The sequence below is a fragment of the Populus alba genome, chromosome 14 (genome assembly GCF_005239225.2).
Source record: "Populus alba chromosome 14, ASM523922v2, whole genome shotgun sequence".
Lineage (NCBI taxonomy): Eukaryota > Viridiplantae > Streptophyta > Magnoliopsida > Malpighiales > Salicaceae > Populus > Populus alba.
In genome coordinates, this window is record NC_133297.1 from 9443362 (window position 1) to 9458513 (window position 15152).

General features: G+C 30.2%; 1 protein-coding gene across 1 annotated transcript; it reads left to right on the forward strand.

Annotated features, from left to right (window-relative positions):
• Nucleotides 1–1263: 1263 nt before the first annotated feature.
• On the forward strand, nt 1264–4594 carry LOC118041041 (uncharacterized). The gene is given in 4 exon segments (XM_035048136.2): nt 1264–1514; nt 1617–1746; nt 3367–3562; nt 3564–4594. Coding segments are annotated over 4 exon segments (1284 nt in total). The 5' UTR covers nt 1264–1381; the 3' UTR covers nt 4389–4594.
• The last annotated feature ends 10558 nt before the right edge of the window (nt 4595–15152 follow it).

Consider the following 15152-nt stretch of genomic DNA (forward strand, 5'->3'; position numbering starts at 1 on the left):
GCATGCTTGACTGACATTACTCACATGTCCAACACATACTCACTCTCTTGTTCCACATATTTTCTCTTGACATACATTTGACCCTTTCAATATTTACTAATTTAATCATTGGAGACCCCCTCCCCTGCTCCAGTAAAAAAAATTGTTTTCAGGTGAAAATCCTCTGAAAAATATCAAAACAAGTCGTTTTAGTCTAGAATGCAATCGAGAACAGTAGGTGTATTTTATATTGCGATAGCTATTGTGATTATAATTTAAAAAAAATTATTTTATAAAAAGTCATTTTAATTAAGGTTGATTTGAAAAAATATATGTTTGGTTAAAACTGTAGTTGAAATTGAGATTAAATAAAAAATAATTTATTGTGTTTGATTAAGAATGCTTTTAAAATTGAGGTTATAAAATAATTTTAAAAAATACATATTAATATTTATGGTTTTTAATTTAAATATTATAAATTTAACTATTGCTATTACATTATGAAATAAATCATACTTTATATAAAAAAAATTTATTGTTCCATTAAATTATCTACAATTCCATTATATACAAAATTCATCCGACAAGAACTATAATTTCCATGATTTTTTGAGCGTGCAATAAAATTAGATAAAATATTATTAGAAATAAAATTAAGATTATAGTATGAATAAATTTAATTCATCTTAAATTAATTTTTTTTTTAAAAAAAAAATTAGTGTTCATGTTCATGTTAACAGCACGAGTGAAATCAATTAACTACACTAGTTTTTTTAAAAAAAATATCTTACTAATATGAACAGTGCAACAATAAAGACATGATGCATTTTTAATTGAACAATGCAGCATGATATACCCGCAAGAAGCAACTCCTACCTACTTTCTTTTTCCATGCATTTCAAACACAAAATATCATGAGATTCATGAACAGTAACCTACATTTTTTTGTTTTGTAACCAAACGTCGCTGTATCTGTATTTTAACGTAACTTCTTAGACAAACACTGTCTAACAAATTAAAACAGGGTATTGTTGGACTTTTCGAGGGTCACGGTGGACAAGCTATTGGCGGTTCTACGGATGCAACGCGGGGCATCAACGTGGAGATGCATGCCTCGTCACGAGGCTCTAGACGGTGGAGATGCCACGACTGTGCTGTTGTTTTTTGTCTCGTGGCACAAATAAATACCACAGATCTATGTTCATCAGTAGCCCCACGCACGCTGTCCCACTTCTAGAAAGGGCCGCTATAAATTTTACATTTCACACTCAAGTAGACAATCCACACGGTCACACTTTTCTCTCCAGGCTATAATCCAAAGTTTTACTTTTTTTTTTTCCGGCTTGTTCAAAAGTACTTTACTGTCTGGCAAGTAGCAGCGTCGGTTTCTCACTGGAGACAAATGGGAAGGGCACCTTGTTGTGAAAAGGTGGGCTTGAGGAAAGGGAGATGGACTGCAGAAGAGGACGAGAAATTGACTAAGTATATTCAAGCTAACGGAGAAGGGTCTTGGCGATCATTGCCCAAGAATGCAGGTACTTGTTTCTTTCTTTCTGTCTTTTTTAAAGACACTCATTACGGGTTGCTCATAGAGCATGTTATTGATTTTTTTATTTTTTGCATTTTGCATTTTGAAGGGTTGCTTAGGTGTGGAAAGAGTTGCAGATTGAGATGGATTAACTACTTGGCAGCTGACTTGAAGAGGGGAAACATATCTGCTGAGGAGGAAGAGATCATCATAAATTTACATGCTTCTCTTGGCAATAGGTAAGTGCATCGGAGCAGCATTTTCATCCGTTGGTTGGTCACTCCTACCCCTCCCTGTTTTCCTTTCTTTTCAGTCCCTCCTCTCCTGACATTTTTGAATTATTCCTTCATAATATTGGTTGAGTAAATTAAGTGGTAAAGAACTGGAATGGCGACCGCTAAGACAACATCATTTTTTGAACAATCACGATTATGTGATTGCATGTGAAGTGGGAGTAACTCCAAAATTGTTCGGCTAAAAACAAAAGGAAAAAACTTCTTCGAGAAAAAGTCATATATTCTTTGTCTGTCCTGCCCGGCCACAGAGAAATGGCTGCGCTGGCCTTGATGTAGCGAACTAGAAAAACCATGTTCTAGATCCCTAATTAGGGAACTCGAATCACCACAGCCTTTCTACGAAATTTTTTTTTGGAAGTTTTCGACTCTGTGAAATATGTTTTCCACGATGTTTATTTTACCCAAGGATTTAAGATTTTTTTATATATATGTTTAATTACTGTTTCATAGTTCTTTAAGTGTTCCAGTAATGACCATAGCTTTATATCCATTGGTTAAAAAAATTCAAGATCAAAATTCGCCAACATGAACGACTGGGTGGGATATAACTTGGTGCTATCTTAAAAATTATATTTCTTTCGACGGTAGGAGGTTTTCTAAAACCTTTCTCTGTGTTAATTAAAATATTTTATTTTTTCAAGATCGATCTTAAAGAAACACCTTTATATTAATCTTTTAAGGATGTTCAAGTTAAAACCGAAACGAATGAAGGAGTGAAGCTTAATTACGAGAGAACAACGGATCGGAGACTACACTGTAGGCTACTAAATTAGTTACTGGTTTACTGGTGTTTAGTTCGGATTCAAAGGGGTGATTTAATTAACCTCATCTGCCCCATCCAATCACATGTTCGTTGTTAATCTTGTCCCTAGAAGTGTACGGAAATCTCAGTTTTCTCGTTGGTAATGAAAAAGGGCTCGGGGGTGGTCTGGATGGATAATAAATGACCTCTCGGCTCCCAATACCCCAAAGGAAAGAAAGTAATGAGTCGGCGACTTTAACTAGCTTTGTGGGGAGGGCTTGTTATGGCTGTTTAATTAATTAAACTTCAAATCTCTTCTGGTTTAACTTGTTCTGCGCTTACTGACTAGCCGATATTGTTCTTTACGGGTCATGGTCTCATAGCTGTCTTTACTTGGTTAGGAACCTTCCAGCTAGGGCGTGATGTGAAAAAATCACTATGTTTTAGGTATATTTCGAGAAATTGATGTATATATAGATCTGCTAACTGGTTCATATGGAGAGAGATACCGGTCAATCGAGTCATGGAGATGACTTGCTTTTAGGTTTATTAGGAGGAGATGGCCAGCGTAACTAGCTAGGGACGTTTCTTATCTTCTCTGGTTACACTATGGATTTGAGTTCCCAGCTATAACTTTTGGATGTTCCCTTATCACACAGTTCGATACTTTGATAACGTTGCATTCATTTCATTCCCACCATAAAGATGCAAAAGTAAGGATGAGTCGTCACTTTTGGCCATGCATAATTTTTTATCAATTCAATTCTACTTTATTTTTGGCATGGCATGCATTAAAAGTTCATTGTTTTTCGATGGCTCAGGTGGTCTTTGATAGCCAGTCACTTACCAGGAAGAACAGACAACGAGATAAAGAACTACTGGAACTCTCATTTGAGCAGAAGAATTTACAGCTTTAGAAGACCTGTAAATGAAAGACTACCATTGATCATCGAAACAGCCAAGGAGGGCATGTTAGCCAAAAGAAAAGGAGGTGGAGCAGGTAGATCTGCAATAAAGAAAAAAAAAAATTAGCCACCCTCAAAAAGATGCCACCAGGGTGCCACCAAAGAGGCCACGAAAGGAAAATAATACGAGTGATTTCTCTAATTCAAATATTGAAGGCATCCAATTGCCACAGGCACCAGAAACAGAGAAAAATACCTTGTCAAGTACAATCAATGATTCGCTGATTTGGGATCCATGTGCAGAGGACAAGGAGCTAATGGACCTTGTCATGACACCTCCCTGTCCAGAAACTGGAAGAGTAATGTTGGGTTCAAGTGGGGAGAAAGCAAACCTGGTCATGTGCCCTAGTGAAGAGAGAAGAAGACCGAATTCAATTTTGCACCCTAGTGGAGGTGAGAAAGAAAATGATAGCTTCGGACACTTCTGTGAAGGCATCGAAAATGAGATGCTGAGTTTTAATGAGGTGATGGACAAGGAGTTGCTGGATCCAGATGGTGATTCGAGTTTAAATGACGAGGGACAAAATGGTCTCTTGGTTCACAGTGGGGAGAGGCAGAGTGGGGTTTCGAGTCCTGACAAAACAGTAAACATTTTTGAGTCCATTGGTGATTTGAGCTCGAATGGTGAGAGTGGTGACTGGCACTCGTTTTCTTCAATAAGCACGTCAGGTTTTGACGATTGTGGCGTTGATTGGAGCTGGGATGATGTGATTGGAGGACACCTTGAGATAGGAGATGAGACCAAACAAGAGAATATGCTATCTTGGTTGTGGGAGAGCGAGAAGGGGGAAGAGGAAACTCAGAGACTAGAAGATGTAGTGGACTCTGAGAAGCAAAATGCCATGCTGCTTGGCTTCTTTCTTGATTTGCCTCGATAAATAGCCTCTTCTTGTCGAGTGTTCTGCCAAAAAGTTGGTGTTATAGCTAGAAGATAACATCAAAAAGTTTGTGGTTGACTCGATTCCCTCCTCCTTTTCCTGTTAGTAGAAATTCAAGATGCGAAAGCAGTAGTAGTAAATCAAGCTGCTCTATTAGCTAGACTTTAATGCATTTGATTAATTGGTAGTTAGAAGGTTTCTTTCAATTCTTACGTCAGTTTTTTCATCAAGGCCCTCATTTTAAAAAGTTAGAAGATGAAAAAAATATAATAACACCTGTATAAACAAAAAAGCAATCAACAAAAAAATAACACCTATATGGAGATTTTTTTGAAATATTTTTTTTACATAAAAATATTAAGAGTAAATCAAAATTATGGACACATCGAATTAAACAAATAAAGAATCATAAGTGTCAATAAAAGAAAAAAAATATTAATGATAATTAAATATATATTTTTAAAAAATCAAGAGGCGGATATATTTAATCTTATAAAATGAGTTATTTACATGATTATATTCAATGATTTTGCTTATTGAAATAATTTTTTTTATTTTATCAAATAATAGTAGAAATTAATACACACATAAAGTTAATTGAATAAAATCAAAGGAAAAAATATCCTGAAAGGAACTTATTAGAAATATTATTCAAAATTAAATATTTTTTAAATAAGTTTAAATTATATAAAACACAAAAAAAAATATAAATGAATTAGAATAATCTTTTTAAAAATAAATAGATATAAAATGATTAAAAAAACAGCCACAATGTTTTTTAAAAGAAAGCTAAATACAAAAAAATAAGAAATTAAAGAGAAATAATATTAATTTAAATATAAAAAATGCTTTTAAAAAAAATACAAGAAAAACAAAACATAAAAAAGAAAAGAACAAGATTAGATATCATCAAGTATAGCAAGCCAGGCCAGCACCTAACCCATTTAGAAAAGATCTGCATGCAAGCTCTATTTTTAAAAGAAATGAAATTTGGGTGAATGACGTATTGTTTTTTGAAAAACAAAATCCATATGATATATTGTTTGATTTTTCCTAAATTTTAACCATTGTAGTGACTAAAAGAAAGGTGTTTATACCTTTTTTTCAACTTATTTTTTATACAAAACACATAGAAAGAGAGTCTAAAATATCTTAACAAACTTATAATTAGCCTTAAGAAAATCACATAAAAACTCAAAACCAACCTGGAATCGAAACTTTTCTTGAATTTAGATTTGATTTTTTTGGTAATTTCAATGTAAAAAAAAAAACATAAATGAAACTCTCTTCACTAAATAATATATGTTAATATTAAGATTGACTGGTAATAAAATTATTAAATTGTTGCAGGTCAATCCATTATTATTTGAACAAGCTTCTTTTCTTTGTTTAGTCAATTTACGAGTATGTATTTCATAGATGTAGCCAGATAGTTAGGTAAAATGTCATCCATACTAATATTATGTTAGTGAGCCCAAATTTAAATCATATTTTAAGATTTTACCTAATAGTTTAATATATTGTGTTGAGATAGTTTCTTTTATATGAAATTAGTGTCTTGATGATTAAGCAGTAACAAGTTTGAATCTCATCATCCTTATTTATCTGATAAAAATAAAGCATAAGTTGGTGTGAGTCCGTATAAGTTTCAAACCCAAAAAACTTTTACTTGTGAGGGTGTGTTAGAAAATAATATAAATTGTACATTGAAATCTTACTCAACAACTTAAGTTATTAGAAACATGAGATAGCTTGAAATAAATAAATAAAAATATCGAGGGTAGAAGGGGGAGGGGGTTGTTTATGAGAAAAACAAATTAAATTAACTTAAATTACATGTTTAATGAAAATGATTTAAAGTATCGTTTTTTAAAATCGAATATAGAATGAATTAGAATACAGTAAGTTAAAAAAATATATTTTTTATTTAAACAATATATTTTTTTATCTAAACATATTTATGACTTTTCTCCGAGCTAAATATTATAAAATAACTAAAGTTTTTTTTAAAATGAAACACCAAACATAACGATTCTTTCTTTTGTTCTTTTTCTCCTCTAGTTAAAATGCTACAATTTCTCGAATACATATGATATGTGAACGTGTTTATAACTTTCAATATTATTGCAGCTTGTGGAGAAAACATTGTTTTTTCACACCTACTAATATATTGTAGATTACAATATTAGTTTATAATATTTTTTTTTTTTTTTTTTTTGTATTTTGACCCCTTTTTTATTGATTTTTTTCTTCTAATTTAGTCATTTTATGATATGTTTACGGGGTTTAGAATCAATAACTTAATTTAATTTGCTTTTTATATAGTATTGTAGTATCAAAAAAATACCTCAGCATCAGGTTGATATCAAAAAAATATCTCAACATCACAACATGGTCTATTTTTTAAAAAAAGAATTAGTTAATTGTTTTTTCAAAAAAACTAAGTTAATAAACCTTGTAGAGTCAATGACCCAGCTTGCAAGTTTGGCAAAATAACCCTAGTTGCTCCAGTTTGCGGGTGTAGCGAGGTATTTATTTTTTTAATTGAACTTGATTGTGTGACTGTCTATTTTTATTTTTATCATATAGATAAAAAAAATATAGTTTTGAGGAAAAAAAACATGTTATTAAATTTTAGAAAGTTCATGAACTTGTTGATGGGTATGACAAATTTTTAACCTTTTTTTTTTATATATAAATTCATTTTTTTTCGATTTCATCCTTTGATATTAGAATGATTGAAAATCAAGTTTTATAATTTATTTCGTTTTGCTTTCTATGAGATTATCATAATCTTAAAAACAAATCTTAGTATTGGTTTGACGCTCAATTATGCGATCGTCTATTTTTTTATCATATAGTTAACTAAAAAATAGTTTAGAAAAAAAAAAGTTATTAATCCCAATGGAGTCCATTATCTGGTTTGTAGATTTGTTGTGCTGACCCGAGTTACCCAATTCACGAGTTTAGTAAGTTTACTCATCAAACCTGATATGTTTTTTTTAGTTTCTGGTTCTTTAATTTTTCTAATTATTTTTTTATTTCATTATTATTCAATATTGAATTGGTTGAAAAATGAAATTTATGATTTACTTTTTTTTTTTTTACTTTCAATAAGGTTACCACGATCTCAAATCAATATTTTTTTTAGGATTGATACTCATTTTTGAAAGCATTTAATATTATCATAAAATCAAACAAAAATAATTTACAAAAACAACAAAGTTATTAAACCTATTCAAATCCATAATCCAAGTTGCAAGGTGACTAAGATCAATCCAATCTGGTATCATCTCAATATAAAAAAAATTATTGTCTTAATTTTTTTTTTAAAAGTTATGTTATATTTTTACTGACCATTTAAGTTATTTTTAAACTCATTAAATTAAATAATTCATTTTAGATTAGTTTCTACATAATTTAATTTAATTTGAAATAAAAAACTGAATTAACAAATTTTAAAATTAAACTATTACTGTAAAAAAAAATCTTTAAGTTGAAGCCAAAAAAATATCAATCAAGAAATCTGAAAGGAAGATCCTGTAGTAAAAGCCTCCAGAGACATGGCCCATCTTTCGAAGTTTATTAAATTAATTGAAGCCAAAAAAAAAAAGAAAAAAAAAAAGATCAAGGAAGATCCGCACCTGACGGTCCATATACTAAGCCACCAGAGGCATGCCCCATCTCTCGACATTTATTGAATTCGTTGGGTACACGATGTGCAGTTCTCATTCCACCAAGCATGCTCGCAGTTGCTTCTCTTGTATTTTTATCTTTATAGCGTGGACCCGTCGAAAGTGTTGTCACTTGCCATGGCCTCCATGGTTATTGGTTACGGTGTTGTGGTTTAGAATCTTTAGATTCTATTTGTTCTTTGTGAAGTATTTTTTTAAAAAAATATTTTTTAAAAATTAATATTTTTTGATTTTTTCAATTTATTTTGATGTGTTGAAATTAAAAATATTTTTTTAAAATAAAAAAATATTATTTTGATGTAATTCTGAGTAAAAAACACTTTCAAAAGCAACCGCAACCACACTCCCAATCATGTTACTAGCAAGTTATTTCTTCATTGTATTTCATAAAAGTTAAATTTTCTTATATTTTTAAATTTTTCTTGTGTGTTGATATCAATTTTTTTAAAAATAAAAATAATATTATTTTAAAATATTTCTGAGAAAAAAATATATTGAAAAACAACCACTATCATACTTTTAAACACTCTAAATACGATAACATATAAATTATTGCCAAGATTTGAAGGTAGCATTTAATTACTATTTTGGAACAGAAAAACATAAACAATTGAGATAGGAAAGACAAGATATAAAAGGAAATAAAGATGAAATTGTATTTAGTAATGTTCAAAATAAAAATAACTTTCTTTGTATCTTGTATGGTTACAATAGATGAGATAAAATAAAATAAAATTTATTTTTTAAAAAAATGTTTTTGAAATACAAAAACAAAGAAACATTTATAATGAACTAAGGCTCTCTGTATGAAATCTTCACTTTCATATCATATAATACTAATTCAAATAGGTAAATTGACATATAATTAGTAAATTATTCGCTCGTTAAATATAGCTAAACTCGCATGCATAGAGAGGCTGATTGACATCGTTATTAAATCAATGAAGGAAATAATTTGTTTCTCAGACATTATTATTAGCAAACAAAGACATGGGCTTCCGGACAAAAATAAAAAACATATGGGCTTAGGATGAAGTTTCACACTTGCCTGCCTATTGCTAATTCCACCTCTAATCATGCATAAACGGCCGTTAAATCATTAATTGACCGGGTTGGGTCAAAAACGTTGTCGTTACCTTCATCTTATTCGGTACTCTCCCAAGGCAGTGAAGAATGATCAAGCGTAGATTCCTTTTATTCACTGATTACATCAGCCTTTCACTGTGTAAATCCACACCGTGAAAGGCATGCTTTTATATGTTCTCTTTGCTTTGCTTTTTTTTATTATTATTAATTTTTTTGTTTAATTTAACTGTTAAATATTAAATTTTTATCTATTTATTTATCACAATCTCATGACACAAATCTCAAATTTAACGACTTAACTTGGTTTGACGGGTTAATCCAGTTGACTCATTTTTTTATTATTAATTTTTTTCTTCTCATTTCATCGTTTAATATTAATTTGATTGACAATTAAAATTTTTTATTTATTTTGTGTACTTTTCATTAGATTATCATAATCTCATGACACGAGAATAATGTTTAATGGATTAGCCCGAGTTAACTCGGTTGTTTTTTGTATTTTTTATTTAATTTTTTTTTTAATTTTATCACTCAACATTGAGTCGGTTTAAAATTGAGTTTCATAATCTATTTTGATTTGTTTTTTTATGAAAATATCTTGACCTTAAGATCAAGATCACGGGTTTTAGCATTTTAACCCTAGTTAAATCAGGTCATTTTTTAATTTTCTTTTTAAGAGGTTATATTGATCTTATTATCATTTAACATTGGGTCAGCTGAAAACTGAGCTTCATAATATATTTTTAACCTAATTAACTCATTCTCTCCTTCTCTATTTAATTGACTTTTTTTCCTCAATTTCATCAATTAATAGTGTGTAATTGAGAATTAGGCTTCACGATTTCTTTTAGTTTATTTTTTATTGGGTTATCATAGTTTCATAACTCGGTAATTGTGCTTAATGGTTAACTCGGGTTAACTTAACTTATTTTATATGTTATTTTTTTAATTAAGATTTTTACAATTTTCATTGTTCAACATTAGGTCCGACAAGGACGATTGAGAATCAATCTTTATAATTTATTCTAACTTTTTTTCTATAGGATTATCTCAGTCTCAGGACCAAAGTCGCAGATTTGACATGTTAAATTGGTTTGAATCATGATAATTGTTTTATTTTTTCTATAAAGTTATCTCAATCTAATAACTCGGGTCTAGTTTAGTGGATTGACTCATGTTGTTTTTATGTTATTTTTTAATTGGTTTATTTTTTTAATCTCATCCTTCAATATTGGGTTGGTTAGGGATTGAAATTTATAATATGTTTCCATTTGCTTTTCATGGGGTTATCTCGGTTTTATGACCCGGGTTGCAAGTTTGACATGTTAACCCAAGTTGTTTTTTTAGATCATTTTTAATTAATTAATTTTTAATTTCATCCTTCAATACTGGGTTGATTGAGAACTAAGCTAAATAATTTATTTTGATTTGCTTTATATAGGGTTATTATAGTCATATAACATAAGTCATGAATTTGACACGTTAACCCGGGTTGTCTAGTGTCAATCCAATATGCTGTTATTTTAATATTAAAAAAAGATATCATCTTGAAATTTTGTTTAGTCAAAATTTGTTTTTACAGATTGTATGAGTTGTTTTTGGACTAGTAAAGTCAATTGAGTCATATCGGGTAAACCCTTAAACGATTTAATTTTTTTTTCGTTAAGAAAAAATATATTAACAATATTTAAATATATTTTTAACGTTTAAGAAAAATTTGACTCGATCCACAGCGTAGCGCGGGTCAATCATCTATTAATAACCATTCTATAAAAAAAATTCAATAGTCGGTCAACTAATTCAATATCTTATCAAGCCATCCAACATCTAGTGAACTAGTTAAACCCTCAATCAAGTGGAAAGAAAAAGAGAAAATGAGAAGAAATGGGTTGGACAACCTAACCTAACCTCTTTTAGCTAAGCCAAGTCAAAGGTATAAAATAAAGGATCGGGGGAGAAAATTCAAGCAAGACTAAATTAAAGCCTTCAAATTTGAGCCTATCTAGGACAAGCCCAACCAAACCCTTTCTAATCTTAGGGTAACCAAATCTTGTACCTAGGCCTCTCTAGCTAACCTTTCTATCAAAAGTCATCCCTAAACATGATTTAGTCATCCTTTTCATCAATGACTACATATTTTGCATCATCTTTCTTGGTTTGACATTCTTAATAAAAATAACTTACTTTCAAGTACCAACCTATTTATAAATTAAAAGTGTGGCATGCCAACCAATGACTTAGCTTATTAGAAAAACATATATTTCTCATTATTTTTCCCCTCTCCACCGAGTAAGCTTATATGACTTATGGTATATATAAATACCATAGGTTACAAGGTAAAAAGAGAGGTTATGAGAGCTTCATTCAAGCTCACACCACACATTACTCCCCCTCTACAAACACATTATCTTCACATGCTATAACAACAATTAAGAGTTTAAAGCTAATTGTAAAGACAATATGAATTTTGTAGGATGTAATTGAATGAATTGAAAACTTTTATTGGAAAGACACTTTGACTTCAAGGATAGAATTGAGATGAAAATAATTAGTTTGATGACCAATTTAAAGTGACCGGGCCTCCCAAGATCCAAGCTCAATTTCTAAGAAATTCCATAGTCTTATAAGTTATCCGCTAAATAATTTATAGAGTTCATAAATCAAATTTCAAATTTAAACTGAAACTAAAATAAGATCTTTTAGGAAATTATAGATTGAATCAAAGAAAACCAATTCTCCCTTTTATACTCTGTTGTTGTTTTTTTACTTTTAATCATAGATTGTAGTTTTTCCTTATATCACAATTTTTTCAAGGCTTTTAGAATATCTGGTTTGTGCGATAAATAGTCTTGACATGTGGAATTGCAATCGTTGATAGAGATTGATAAGACCAAAGTTGCATCATAATCATACATGTTGCCATCCATTTTCTTTTCTATCAATTTCTAAGACAATGATCATTTGCCTCAAGAAAAAAGGGATGAGAGAGATAGAAAATGAAAGCCTTAGAAGTTAGATCTTCTCTATGAAAGGCAAATCCATTATAGATTTTATTACAATTCCCCCCTCCTATAAAACACTTTGCCATCAAAATGAGGGTAAGCCTTTTTAAACCATGAATCCTCCACCCATATCACATCCTCTTAACCTTGACCCTCTCATATGGCCAAAATTTCTTTCTTAGTTTTCATTTATATCTTTGTTTTTTTTCTTCCCAATACCTCAATATGCTATAGGTTGGGTTTTTCTTCCTAATAATAATAATAAAAACTTTGGTTTTAGTTCTTCCTTCAAATTGATTTTCTTATTCAACAGGGATACATGGAAAGTGGGATGGGTTCGTGTCCCTTCAAGTAACTCCAATCAATAAGCTACTTTATCTATTTTTTTTATTGCGTTTTGAATAGGCTATAATATCTAAATGTTATTTTCTAATTCTTTCTCCGATGCAAACCTAATTGTTGGTATGGTTGAAGCTTGAGATAAGCCCAATCTCTTTTTTATAAGTTCTCTCATTTCATTTTCTTATCCACTTGAAGCTTCTATTTTGCTTGTGCCTTGTGTAGATTTTCCTTGAGTGTTTGTATTATTTCTGATATCTCTCAAATACGTATCCACTGATTTGTTATCTATTATTCTTAAAATGTATTTTATTATTCATGGTGGTGTATAACCATAAACTACCACAAATAGAGTAGATTTTAGAGATGTGTGATAATTGGTGTTATGCCATCATTTGACCATTTTGATCACTCCTTAGGGTTTTCATTTGTAAAACACTAAGATAACTTTCTAGAGTTTTATTAGTCATTTATGTTTGGCCATCATTTTTGGAGTGGCAAGCCAAAGATAGGGGTAGTTTGACTCTTTAAACCCTAAATAACTCTCCCCAAAATTTACTAGTGATTGTGGGATCTCTATCTGTGATGATACTTTATGGCAACCCATATAGCTTCATAACATACTATAAGAATAATTTGGCTATTTTAGTGACATTGTATGGATGGGTTACAAGAATAAAATGTCATATTTGGAAAATATGTCAATAACCACTAAAATTATATAATAATGATTGAATTTAAGTGGAAATTAAATAAAATCCATAAAAATTAAGATCCAAGGTTTTTATAGTGTGGGTAAAACTAAAGGTTATAGTAGCCCAGAAGGTTTAATGTTGTTCATTTTAACTCTTTGACAGATGTCACACTACTTTATATAATTTTTTATATTAGCATTAATCCCCTTTAAAATAAAAAAAAATCTTTTTTAGCTCATTATAGGGTGTTTTCATACCTTGAATGACCAACAACTAGATTATCATGTATATATTACAAGATAAAGGACTTGAAGGAACACTCATTACTTAAAAATATTTTTTCATTGTATAATAGAAGCCTATCCTTAAAATGATACATATGGGAATCAACTGTTTCTTTTTCAATATGTCGAGACACCTGTTGAATTTCTTTATCCACGAAGCAACTTGCTTTAGCTCTTCAACTAAGCTGACCAAAGGAGTTGTAATGGCCCATAATTCTTTTTTCTCTTCAGCCTTTTTGGATAGGGCATTTGTCATTATATTTTGATTTCTAGATTTATATTCCACACAGAAGTTATAATCAATGATTTTAGACAACCATTTTTGTTAAGTTAAAGTTTCAATCTTCTATTCTATAAAGAACTTAAAGCTCTGTTGATTTATCTTAATTTTAAATGGTTACCCTAATAGGTAGGGTCTCCATTTATGCATAACTAGTACTATGGATAAGAATTAATTTTTATAGGTGAAGAGATACAATGTTTTCCCCTTGAGTCTTTTTCTCGAATAAGATATTAATTTTCCATATTGCATTAAAACAATCCCAACTTCTTTCACCGAGGCATCACACTCAACTAAAAAGGCTAAGTGAAATCTAATAGTGCAAGAACTAGTGGTCTATAAATTACTACCTTTAAGTTATCAAAAGCCAATTCTGCTTGCTCATCCTATAAAAAAACTCCCTTATTTAGAAGTCTAGTTAAGGTTCATGTTATGGTTTTATGGTTTCTAATAAATCTTTTATAGCACATTCAACCCCAAAAACTCTTTAAGTGATTTTAGATTAGTGGGTCTTGGCTATTTTAGCATGGATTATTGGTAAGCCCGAAGGGCATTACTATAAACGAATAATGTCTTTCATGAGTTCTAAAGACAGTCTTGTAGATGTCTTTAGTCTTTATTATGATCTTGTAGAATCCAGATCTCAGGTTCAGTTTTGAGAAAAAATCTTATGCATATAACTCATCCAGGAGTTCTCCGACCATAAGAATCGAAAACTTATCTGTAACAATTTTCTTATTTAGAGCTATATAATCAACACACATCTGTCAAAATCCAATGATGTTTTTACCAATAATATTAGTGAAAAGAAAGGACATTGATTGGGTTTAAGGATAGCTAGTTGTAATAATTCCTTGATAATCTTTTTTCATTTTGTCTTTCTGGTAACATGGATACTTGTATGACTTTGGGATAATCGGTGAAGTGCCTTCTTTAAGTATTATTAGATGGTTATGAAACCTTTATGGAGATAACCCTTCATGTTCTTAAAATATAGCTCCAAACTCTTTAAATAACCTTTTGAATAAATTTATGAATCTCTTCACTTATTAATTTTTCTAAATCTACACTTTATATCTATAAAATCAATTATTCATTTGTATTTTTTAAGTTCCTTTAAAAACTTTGGTCCCAATTTACCCAACCCTTTCACCCATTGTATTTCTAAAACCATATCATGCTCACCCATTTTTAGGACAAGGGTTTGGGTCCAGAACTATTTTTCTTGAATAAAGAGTTTAAAACCTGGACAATACCTCTTACTGTGATTATTATGCTATTTATGATCCTAATTTCAACTTATTTATCATGTGAACACAACTTAAACTCTCTCACAATATTATATTTATTTTCAAACAAAAAAGTAGCAATTATTTTGTTTGT